This window comes from Poromitra crassiceps (assembly GCF_964638095.1).
Source record: "Poromitra crassiceps genome assembly, chromosome: 6".
In the NCBI taxonomy this organism is placed as follows: domain Eukaryota; kingdom Metazoa; phylum Chordata; class Actinopteri; order Beryciformes; family Melamphaidae; genus Poromitra; species Poromitra crassiceps.
Genome location: NC_139627.1, coordinates 49,174,964 through 49,187,074, shown reverse-complemented (window position 1 = coordinate 49,187,074; position 12,111 = coordinate 49,174,964). Strand labels below are relative to the sequence as shown.

The window sequence follows — 12,111 nt, the reverse complement described above, 5'->3', positions numbered from 1 at the left end:
GTCGTGTTATATTCGGACTAATATGGTAAACGGAATCAATCTGGATCTGGATCTGGGGTTTCCACGGTACTGCTCTGAAGAAAGCTCGGCACAAACACCGGCGCGTTAACGTTGGGGACAAACGGCCTGGCAACCTCATACAGGACGCAGATGGAGCCGTCCTCCCCGATGCGGTAGGAGACCTCGTAGGGGTCCACCCACAGGGTCAACTCCAGGGGCAGCAGTCCAAAAAGCTGGACGGGGGTCAGTCCGATTCGTCTGGCCGCCCGGCCAATTAGAGGGTCCATTTGGATTTGGTGGTTGATGCGGATGCAGCGGTAGCCAGAGCCTTTCTGCGGGCTGTCGGGGAACCAGTGGTGCTGATATTGTTCTAACAATGACTGTTGGAGACAATCGCTGAAAACCTGGAGCTGGTGTTCATTCAAACAACCTCTTGTTCTCAAAAATCTGGATACGAAGGTCACTGCTGCTGCTACTTCGGTCATCATTTCTTGATCCCGTAACCTTGGAAGCCAGCCACCCCTTATATAGCCATCACTGATGATGTCACAATGTCTATGACATCATTAGCATAATCAGGTCTACGACATCACCAGTGCTTTATGACATCACTGACTGATGATGTCACAATGTCCATTACCTCACTAGGAAGGTATATGACATCATAAGTGGTAAAGGTAAAGGTAAAGTCCCACTGATTGTCACACAATGTGTGAAATTTGTTCTCCGCATTTGACCCATCCCCTGGGGGAGCGGTGAGCAGCAGCAGTGCCGCGCTCGGGAATCATATGGTGATCTAACCCCCCAATTCCAACCCTTTGATGCTGAGTGCCAAGCAGGGAGGCAAATGGGTCCCATTTTTATAGTCTTTGGTATGACTCGGCCGGGGATCGAACTCACAACCTCACAGTCTCAGGGCGGACACTCAGACCACAAGGCCACTGAGCTGGTGCCACTGAGCAAGTGCTTTGGACATCACAATGTCACTGTCCACGATGCATCCACGATATCATACATGGCCACTAGGGGCCAAGTGGCCAGGTCGCCGTTGATGTCATACGTGGCCAACAAAAGAAGTGGCCAGGTTGCTGAGAGGAAGTGGTCAGGTCGCCAGGCCAGTGGCCACCGATGACGTCATACAGTTTGATGTCTTGCTCATAGCCCAGCCAATAAAGCCTGAACCTGTGGCAACAACACAGAGCATGGACCAAGCCCAAGCCACCCCAATCCAATAAATAACTAACTGCCTTGTTTTCCCCCCTTTCTGCACCAATCTCATGCCAGACCCCTGAACAGTGTTTTGGATATAATCCAGAAGATAATTGATGAGAACTTGATGCTGATACAATCCTAATACTATAATTGGCAACGTGTCTGTCGGGGGTTGCGAGGCACGCCGTTGCTCCGATCGCCTTCTAATTTGGCCGAAACACCGTTCAGGGGCCACTGCACAAAGCTTTAGCTTTGTAGGATTACACTTTAAATGAATTTTCCACGCGATAGAGTGACACAGAAGTCATGAATGAAAGCTGGTTTCACTGGCTCTTACTGTAGACCTATCAGTATTCTCCCTGTGTTGAGTAAGATGCTCGAGAAGATCGTTTTTAATCAAATGTTATCTTTTTTTAGTACTAATGGTCTATTGACTTCAGCTCAGCATGCTTATAGACCTGGGCACTCTACCAGTACTGCTTTAGTTCATATGACTGATCAATGGTTGACATATATGGATGACAGCAAGCTAGTTGGGGCTGTGCTCTTGGACTTTTCTGCTGCATTTGATGTCATTGACCACAGTATTCTCATTGCCAAGCTCAAATGTTATGGTTTTTCACCTTTAGCTCTTGCCTGGATGGAAAGTTATCTTTCTGGCAGGTCACAGCGTGTGTTCTTTAACGGCAGTTTTTCGGACAGTAAAAGAATATCCTGCGGCCTTCCACAAGGGAATTGCTTGGGGCCTTTGTTATTTTCAATTTTTACAAACGATCTCCCATATGCTGTTCAAAAATGCTGATGTAGTTATGTATGCTGACGACTCTACTGTGTTTTGTGCATCTCCAACATCAACAGAGCTCAGAGAGATTTTGCATGTTGAGTTGGATTCCATCATTAAACGGGAAAATATTAACTAATTAGTATTGAACATAGCCAAAACCAAATGCATTGTATTTGGTAGCAGGCACGCTCTTGCTAAAGCTACTGCACTTAACTTGTCTATAGATGGTACATCTGTTGAGCAAGTCATGAAAACAAAATTACTGGGAGTCAAATTGGATAACTTACTGTCTTGGTCTGACCAAATTGATAACATTGTCTCTAAGATGGGCAAGGGCATCGCTGTTGCTAGGAAATGTTCACCATATATGTTCCACCCTCTGTTATGGTTGAAGTTGTCTCTTGCTCTATCTCATCTGGAGTACTGCCCGGTGCTGCTGAGAAACATCTTACAAAACTTCATATTGCACAGAACAGAGCAGCCAGATTGGTTCTTCATTGTTCCTTTCGGGCTAATGTGATTAAGATGCATAAACGACTATCTTGGCTTACTGTGGAGGCCAAGCTAAAATATAGTCTATTGCCATTCATGCAAACTGTCATTAAAAAAAAAAAAAAAAAAAAAATCTATGTGAAAAAATTGTATATGCTGGTTTCTGTCATCGGTTTAAGACGCGTCAAGTGAGTACTGGTCATTTAGTTGTACCTCGTCCACGTACAAATTTCATGATGAGAACCGTGCTTTACAGAGGTTCTGCTGCCTGGAACATGCTCCCTACGGACATGAGACGGATCAAAAATAGGTTTTCCTTCAAAAAGTCACTAAAACAAATCTTGAATCCACAATAACCATTTTGTTGTTTTAGATTATACCTTGTTTTTACGTCAGGTGGGGTGTGTGTGACAATTAAGTATTTGTTTCCATTATAGTTATAGCTCCTGCCTTTTTGTTTTATGTGCAGAGTCACTTTATTTGTGCTCAAATTCATATATTTTCTAGTTTTTATTATGTGATTTCAAAACTGTGATTGTTTTTATTGCTTGTGATTGTTTTTATTGCTTGTGTTTGTGATTGTTTTTATTGCTTGTGTGGACCCCAGTAAGACTAGCAACCACTTTGTGGAAGCTAATGGGGAATAAAGAATGAATAAGGAATGAATGGTTATAAAGTGCTCCAGATTGGATTACAGAATAAAAACCCAGTAAAGCCCCATAAAAAGACCTGTTTTCATTGCAGCACAATTGGGACTTGAGGAAATGCATGTGGCCGCGAGTTGTCTTCAATTATTTAATGTGGGAGTGATTCATTAATATGTGTGACGTTAGTAGCGGGCACTTAACGCAGATTATGTGTTTTTAGCAAATCGTTATGTTTGTTGAATGCCAATGAGATTCATTGTGCCATAAGGCTGTATTGGGCTAGTTCTGTTCAATGCTCCTATATTGTCTATCATTGTCTTCCATGGCGAAGGGGGGGCTGTGTCGTCACCTGAATTACGTTTCGCCACTTTACGCGGCGACAGTAAGGGCGGCGTTATCAAAGAATTCCACTCTGGGACCTGTTTTCACTTTTTTACATTTTCAAGCCCCGAGAACGCCGTTCCCGTGTAGAAGGAAGGAGCGAACGCTAAACAAGTTTGCCGTTTCATGCAGGGAGCGTTGCCGTGTAAACAGGGCCTAAGACTGCAGTATCTTGGGGGTGGGGGGGTCCAGGGAAAGTGACTTGACTTGGCTTGACATAATGCACGACATTGGAACTTTTGTCGATATCTTCAGTAGACATAAGAAAGGAAGGTGAGCGAAACAGAGAAGATGTGACTCACCTGACCAGAAGTGGCTGAGGAAAGCAGCTAGTTGTTTGTGTTTGGACCACTTCCTGGAGGTTCAACAGATTCGTCAACAGCGTGCCTTGCCTGCACTTGTCAATCTTTGTCACCACCATCTGCACAATAAAGGTAATGTTATTCAGACGTTAAAACGTCACTTTCTTGTAGAATACATACATTCAGACTTAAACAATACAACCAGACATATTTTAGACAATAGTCAGCAATGCATAAGTAATGCCTGGTTCAGACTACACGAATTCAGCCCGATATTAGACCGATTTGGTCGTGCGCGACAGATTTTCAGCGTCGGGCCCGAATATGACCGTCGGGGACGACGATCGGCCGTCTTCACCTCTTGTAGTGTGACATAATCAAAGACCAGCGTCGGGACCAGTCGGGACGTCTAGGACGCCTCACGACGCCCTGACGAAAAGACTGGCATGTCAGTCTTTTGGACATGGTTTCGCCTAGTGTGACACCCCGGAAGACAGGTATCAGGTCCTGGGGAGACCGCTCCCCGCTCGATACAGATTTCACCCGCTCGCACTCACCGCTCCGCTCCGCTCAAAAGAATAAAAGAGATAAAAAGGCCAGGGTGTTTTAATTTGCGTTTAAACGCCTGGGCAATGGGCATTGCTCACTACAAATAACATGAGCTCAGCAGAGTCGGCTGCATGTTCGTTTCTCTTCCTTCTCGTCTCGCAGCAGCTGGCGAGAAAATAGTGGGCGTGCACATGAAGTAAGTTGGAGGCTGGAGCGGACATCACAGTGCATCACAGTAGAGCCTGTCACTCATCCAAATAACGTTAATTCTGCAAGGGATATATATAGCACCTGGATTACATACATGTTTCACATAGGGTTGTGTTTGGATTTCAATGTTTTATTTAGCCCAATATTGAAATGTTGTACAATTGCATGTTGTGCTAACATAAACATTATTTCTATCTACCACTTTAGCCTATTTAGGCTGATTTGGTTGCTATTTCTTGTCAATGTAGTGGCCTCAATGCATGCTGGGAGATTTCGTTCACAGGTCCGCCTCCCCGACGACCTGTGAACTCGCTGACGACAGCAGACGACGTGATGACGGTGGCATACGATGCTCTGTCGGTGTTAAGCGAGAATACACTTGTAGTGTGGCCAGTCTCCCGACCAAGACATGTCACGAATTTATGGCAGTATGATGGCCTCGTCTGACATGGTGACATCGTGAACGACAAAAAATATCGTGTAGTCTGATCCTGGCACTATGGATAATCAACTCTTCGATGTGCGTTAAACGATTTGAATGCGCGACGCGGGGGCAAAGAACCGCAAAGTGCATTAAAATCATTTAACACACACCTAGGAGTTGATTATTCTGCTTATACTGCACCATGGTCATTTGCCAACAATATAAGATAAAAGCATTCACACATTTTTGGTGCAAGTTTTGCTATCATAATCTAAAGTTTTTCACAATCCATAACTCTGCTTACTTAGTAACACCTGGGAAACCAAACGACTAATACCTGGGACATTCATTCCCATCCCGTCAGCTTCTCATGCAAAGGAAACGTTCACTCTGCTCCAGTAAATAAGATGAACCTTGGATACAAATCGGTGTGGCGGAGGGAATCTAGTCCGCTAAGCTCATAGTAGAACCCTTTTGGCTCAGCTGAGTCAGAAAGCTAATGTTAATAGTTATGCTATCAATTTTCAAAGTCAACAACATTGCATACAGTTGACAAACAGTCAATATAATTTACAGTAGGTTTAACAACAAGACCAGCTAGCTATCCAGCCATGTTATTGTGTCAATATCAAGATTTTCACAGACAATGAGGAGTAGCGAGTTGAAAAACGTTCGCTGTGCTTGTTTATAGAGCTGGGTATTGGTTCAAATTTCAAGAATCGATTCGATTCCGATTCACAAGGTTGCGAATCGATTAATTTCGATTCGATTTGATTCGATTCCGATTTGATCAATTTTCAATATTGATTTGGTTAGTGATACCAAAACGTGGTTTTTGAGCTGTACCCTGAATTACTTGACTGTGCAGTTATGTAACACAGGGGTTTCCAACCAGCCAAGTAGATACATGGGGAAAAAAAGTTGCAGACCTGTTGTCAATTTTAATGGTTTTAGTTACACATATATTTACTCACCACGTGGTGACAAAGGGTAAATAACAGCCTTTTCATCTGTCAATAAAGACACTTTCACAATTATGCACAGTGATTTGATTTCAGCCTATATAATTTCTAAAAGTAGATATTAATAATGATCAAACATTTCCATTCATGTAGCCTACAGTATTTATGTTTTTGTTTCAACTACAAACATAATTAAACGTCAACTTGAAACTATGTTTCAACTACCACACACAGCACAATATTTTAGCCTGTTTAGTAAAAAAAAAAAAAAAAAAAATTTTTTTTTATTGATCTCTGGACATATGAATCGATAATCGAGGATTAAAATGAAAATCGATTAAAAATCGGAGAATCGATTTTTTGAACCCAGCCCTACTTGTTTATGGAAACAGGTGTACAGGTTGTGCACACCTGCCGGCCAATCAGAAAAATGTATTCGCCCAGACCATGGTATAACAAACATTAGTTCATCTATCACATGCAATTAGAATATTTCTTCTCTTGGTAAACTGCATTGTGATTCTCATATTGCTGTAATAGATTATTTAACTAATCAACAACACTGATTCCTTTCTGTTTGAGTCACAGCAAGCAACAATTACATTTCTTTGATCGTGTGAAGCTGAACGTTTGCATCAGTTTGAGCATCATTGCATTGTGGAAGATGCAGGAAAAAGAGAAACAGACATATTCTGACATCTGCAGGCCAATTAAGTATACTGCAGGCACGGCAGACAGACACAGGTTCAACTTAAAAATGACATACTTTTTCCCCTCAGGCCTGAATTCCTTGATTTGATTTTAAAGATGTCAGTGTTCAGGATGCTTTACACAGAGAGATGTCCTGTGCTACTAAATAAGATTTTTCTTCAAAGGACAATTATTTGAGATACTGAATATTTGAGATGATAAATGTTGAATGCACTGTTTTTGATTTTCTTAAAGCCACTTGATCTAAAGGCTGACGCTTAAATACTTGAAATTTGTTTCTTAGACAAATACTGAAGTTGATCCTCCTATGTATGACCTTCTTTCCAAAGCCTTTGCCTTTCCATCAAAGTAAAGGACGACTACCATAAAGAATCTAAAATATAGGTTAGCTTTTTATTCTGTTTAACACTTTTCTTGCGTTATTTCATAGTTTTGATGTATTTACTATCCTCCTCCTATGAGGAAAACTCTGTCTGTCTGTCCGTCCCTCCGTCCCTCCGTCCCTCCGTCCCTCCGTCCCCATTTACCTCCCCAACTTGTTGGTTAATCTGAAACTGCACGTGGGCATTGAGCATTGGCATAGGCAGGGACTGACGATAAAAATATTTTTTTTATTTGCCATAAATGTCACTTCATATTGTAAATTTTTTAACCTTTATTTAACCAGATAAGACATTTGAGATACAAGATCTCTTTTGCGAATGTGATCTGGCCAAGAAGGCAGCAATTACAAGCCAGGTTACAATCAACATAAATTACAGTAAATAAAAGGAAACATAAAAACAGGGCTATAAAGCTGAAACATTTCAAAAAGCAGGGACAACCAAATACATCATAAAATACCACATCCAAGGGTAATAAATAACACAAGATCAAGAACGTAAAAACATATGGCCTAAAAACAAGAATAACAGGTCAAAAAGGGCAAAGTAAACTAGACATTACTGCAGGAGCAGCTTGCAGTAAGAACTTCAGATAAAGCATGTTTAAACTGAACAGAGGAATGGAAGAGACCAGTTTTAAATGGGACTGCAGGTCGTTCCACGACCAGGGACCAAAGTAAGAGAGACTCTTTTTTCCACATTCTGTTCGCATAATTGGCACTTTGAATTTCAACCAGCTATTTGATCTTAAATTATGGGAGTTGTTTATCGCTACAAACGTAGAGCAGATATATGAGGGTAGTTTGCCCAGGATGGCCTTGTATATGAACATGTACCAATGTCGCATTCTGCGCAGGGCAAGGGAGGACCATCCAACCAGGTCGTACAAGGTGCAATGATGAGTCCTGTAACCTGAGTTTGTAATATATCTCAGAGCGGCATGTAAGGGGGTCCAGTTTAGACAAGGAAGTAGGGCTAGAAAGACTGTAAACAACATCGCCATAGTCTAGCTGAGACTAAATGAGGGCTGAACACACAGTTGTCTCTTCAAAAGCGCTTCTCTTCCTGGAACTAAGCATGATAACCCCTCCCTCTTCTTCCCGGTCTCAAACACAGCCAGTTCCCTCCCCTTTCACAGATCGGCCAGTTTAAAGATGGGTGTAAAGAGCATGTTGTGAAGTGCAAGAGCTGACAAGCCCATTCACTGTAGATCGGCACATGAAACAGAGGTTTGGTTTGGAGTGTAACTTCTTTCTGTTGAGAGGAAGTGAAACTATCTGACTCACTGCATTGAGGAGTGAAATGGCGCAGCAAGGAATTCAGCTGGACGGGACAAAATTCTGTTGTCCGATCTGTCTGGATCTACTGAAGGTGAGGTCCGGAGAGGCAGACAAGGGGTCTTTTATGTTGTGATTATCTTTGGAGAGGTAAAACACACTTATGTTGTTCTTATGCTGGGCCGACAGTGTCACCAGTGTGATCGTGACTACTCAATACCAAGAAGTAACACTGCTTGATTCTGTTTCCTTTTCTTTCTTTCTTTCTTTCTTTTGGGGGGGGGGGACTATATTTCTATTTGATTTGATTTTTTTAATGTCATGCATTTTGCTTGTTCTCTTATCCACCTCATTTCTAGATGCCATGATGCCTTACGTGAAATATGGGTGATTCTTCCGGTGTAATCCTCCCAGCCCCCCCCCCCCCCCCCCCCCCATTACGTTGCTGACACAGACACAACATACTCTATGTAGCCAGCAACAATCTCCCACAGTTTGACTTCCGGTTTAGCGAATTTAACCCTAAACCCCCGTAGCGCGTCCAGCTTGGCAAAAATCGTGTCGATAAATATCCAGAGTTGTTCAAAGAGTAACAGAAATAGTGGATGTGATAGATTAAATTATTACATTCCCTCAAATAAGTCGTCAAACGAGTGTATTTACTGTGACAAGCAACTTCTTTCCCCGCAGCGTCGGAATTTTAACGAGGAAATGCGCAAGCTGCAACAAACCCTAACCCACCACGTTCTAAACCAGACCTTGCATCCATAATTATTTTACAGCGGGGCATTCAAAAATAAGGTGGATATGAATTTTATGTTTTTCACTTTGTCTCAATGTTGTTTTATGTAAAGCCCTTTGAATTGCCTTGATGCTGTAATGTCCTATATATAAATAAACTTGCTTTGCCTTGAAGGATCCGGTGACTATTCCCTGTGGGCACAGCTACTGCATGAGCTGTATTAAAAGATACTGGGATCAGAAGAAAATCTACAGCTGCCCGCAGTGCAGACAGACCTTCACACCGAGGCCTAACCTGTTGAAAAACACCATGTTAGCAGAGTTGGTGGAGGAACTGAAGAAGACAGGACTCCAAGCTGCTCCTCCTGATCGCTGCTATGCCGGACCTGGAGATGTGGGCTGTGACGTCTGCACTGGGAGAAAGCTGAAAGCCCTCAAGTCCTGTCTGGTGTGTCTGGCCTCTTACTGTGAGCAGCACCTCCAGCCTCACTATGAATCCTCTACATTTAAAAAACACAAGCTGATTGTCCCATCCAAGAAGCTTCAGGAGAACATCTGCTCTCGTCATGATGAGGTAATGAAGATTTTCTGCCGTACTGATCAGCAGTGTATCTGCTATCTCTGCTCCATGGAGGAACATGAGGGCCACAAAAAAGTCTCCGCTGCAGCAGAAAGGACCGAGAGGCAGAAAGAGCTTGGGGTGAGTCGGCAACAAATCCAGCAGAGAATCCACGACAGAGAGAAAGATGTGAAGGTGCTTCAAAAGGAGGTGGAGGCTATCAATCTCTCTGCTGATAAAGCAGCGGGGGGCAGTGAGAAGATCTTCACTGAGCTGGTCCGTCTCATTAAGAAGAGCAGCTCTGAGGTGAAGGAGCAGATCAGATCCCAGCAGAAAGTGGAAGCCAGTCTGGCCGAAGAGCTTCAGCAGAAGCTGAAGCAGGAGATCTCGGAGCTGAGGAGGAAAGACGCTGAGCTGAAGCAGCTCTCACACACAGAGGATCACATCCACTTTCTACACAGTTACCCCTCGCTGTCACGTCTCGGTCAATCTACAGACTCACCCAGCACCAACGCACGTCCTCTGCGCTACTTTGAGGATGTGACTGTGGCTGTGTCAAAGGTCAGAGATAAACTACAGCGCATCCTCACAGAGGAACGGCCTAAGATCTCATTGACGGTGACTGACGTGGATGTTCTGCTGTCACAGCCAGAGCACAAGTCCAGAGCTGAATTGTTACAATATGCACGTCATATCACATTGGATCCAAACACAGTCAACACACGGCTGTCATTATCTTATAGCAACAGAAAAGCAACTTGTCAGGGTTTGTTAGGGGTATATTCTAGTCACCCAGACAGATTCATTAAGCAACAGGTCCTGAGCAGGGAGGGTCTGACTGGACGTTGTTACTGGGAGGTGGAGTGGACTGTGGAGCGGGTTTCAATAGCAGTCTCATATAAAGATATTAGCAGAAGAGATCATCAATGTCGATTTGGATACAATGACAAGTCTTGGGCATTACAGTATTACAACAATAGTTATCAGTTCATACATAACAATATCACAACTCCCATCCCAGGCCCTCTGTCCTCCAGAGTAGGAGTGTACCTGGATCACTGGGCAGGCAGTCTGTCGTTCTACAGCGTCTGTGAAACCATGACTCTCCTCCTCAGAGTCCAGACCAGATTCACTCAGCCTCTCCATCCTGGACTTTGGCTTGGTTATTGTACTGGGAGTGGAATCACTGCTGCTAAGTTCTCTAAGCTGAAGTAAATATGAGTGATGAAAGCAGAAATGTGTGAGATGGTTTTTTTTGTGTGTCTCCCATCTTTGTTGCTCAGTGCTCATTGTAGTGTTGTTTCTACACCGCAATTGCCACCACCCGTCAATCATCTCTTTGAATTTTCTGTTGATTGAACTTTGAGTTTATGTAGGTGGCGCTCTTTTCTTTGCATTATATCAGTCAGCAATAGAAGGTATCCAAACTGACTGATTATTCATATGAAAACATAAACTGTGTTGTGTGGTCTATATACAGTAGTTCTTATGTTTGTTGCATAGTTGTATTGTTGCAGGAATATCTTCTGCTATTTTTGTTCCACTGCCCTTTATTATAGCTGAATAGTTGTTGATATGTTGATTTTGTCACGGGCCCTCGTAACTTTGTTGAGAAAAGTGAACTACAAATGTAATCATTATTATTATAATCAATAGGGAGAGCGTTCATTGTTTTCCTCCACAGTGATGATGACATAGCCTACCTTTTAACAGACTGATTGTGTGGATGAACAGATGGAAAGATTGACCCAGAGTCCTCTATCATCAAGCTTTAGTGAGTGTATGTGTGAACAAAGTGAATGTTTGTGAAAATGAATAAAGTTTTCTTTTCACGAATGAATGAAATATTTCTTCTGTATTAATTGCATGAAGTCTGTGAAACCTGCTAGAGAAATTAAAATGAATATGACAATATGTATAACTGAGGATTATTAATTAATACACAGGACAAGATGTTACTATCCCTTGTGCCAAAATCCGAGGAAAAACACATTTAGAAGCCCAATCCAGAATAAAACAAGCTAACAGGCTAACAAACTAATAAACAAGACACAAATCACCAGTTACCTACCCTAGCCAACAGCAGTATGAAGCATGTCATTGGGGTTTTCAAGTGGGCACCTTCCTTCACCGACGTTTCGTTAAGTTAGGCCCACGACACCTCAAGAAGGCTTAACGGTGTAATCCAGCGTCCTGGAAACACCCCCCTCCATGCTACCACCGCACAACTGCATATTACCTCACTATCTAAGCCTAGCTATCCAGGTCGGTTCGGTATGACATTCTTGACTACACCACCACTGTCAATGATTCAGCCCTGTTGATGCGGACCGTTAATCATGACCAACAACAAACAATCCCTAACTACACCACCACTGTCAATGATTCAGCCCTGTTGATGCGGACCGTTAATCATGACCAACAACAAACAATCCCTAACTACACTACCACCGTCAATGATTCAGCCCTGTTGATGC

At 42.9% G+C, this 12,111-nt stretch overlaps 2 protein-coding genes across 2 annotated transcripts in view; one reads left to right on the top strand and one right to left on the bottom strand.

The window, feature by feature from the left end:
- Window positions 1-12,111, bottom strand: part of gtpbp8 (GTP binding protein 8) — a 42,064-nt gene that overhangs the window by 18,198 nt on the left and 11,755 nt on the right. The window contains exon 7 of the mRNA XM_083639012.1: window positions 3,819-3,937. Coding sequence (XP_083495138.1) covers window positions 3,819-3,937 — 119 coding nt within the window. The remainder of the gene's footprint in view (window positions 1-3,818; window positions 3,938-12,111) is intronic.
- Window positions 8,325-11,464, top strand: LOC310778549 (E3 ubiquitin/ISG15 ligase TRIM25-like). Its single transcript, XM_083639011.1, has 2 exons — window positions 8,325-8,428; window positions 9,251-11,464. Exons 1-2 carry the CDS (start codon window positions 8,360-8,362, stop codon window positions 10,847-10,849), a joined length of 1,668 nt encoding a protein of 555 aa, XP_083495137.1. The 5' UTR covers window positions 8,325-8,359; the 3' UTR covers window positions 10,850-11,464.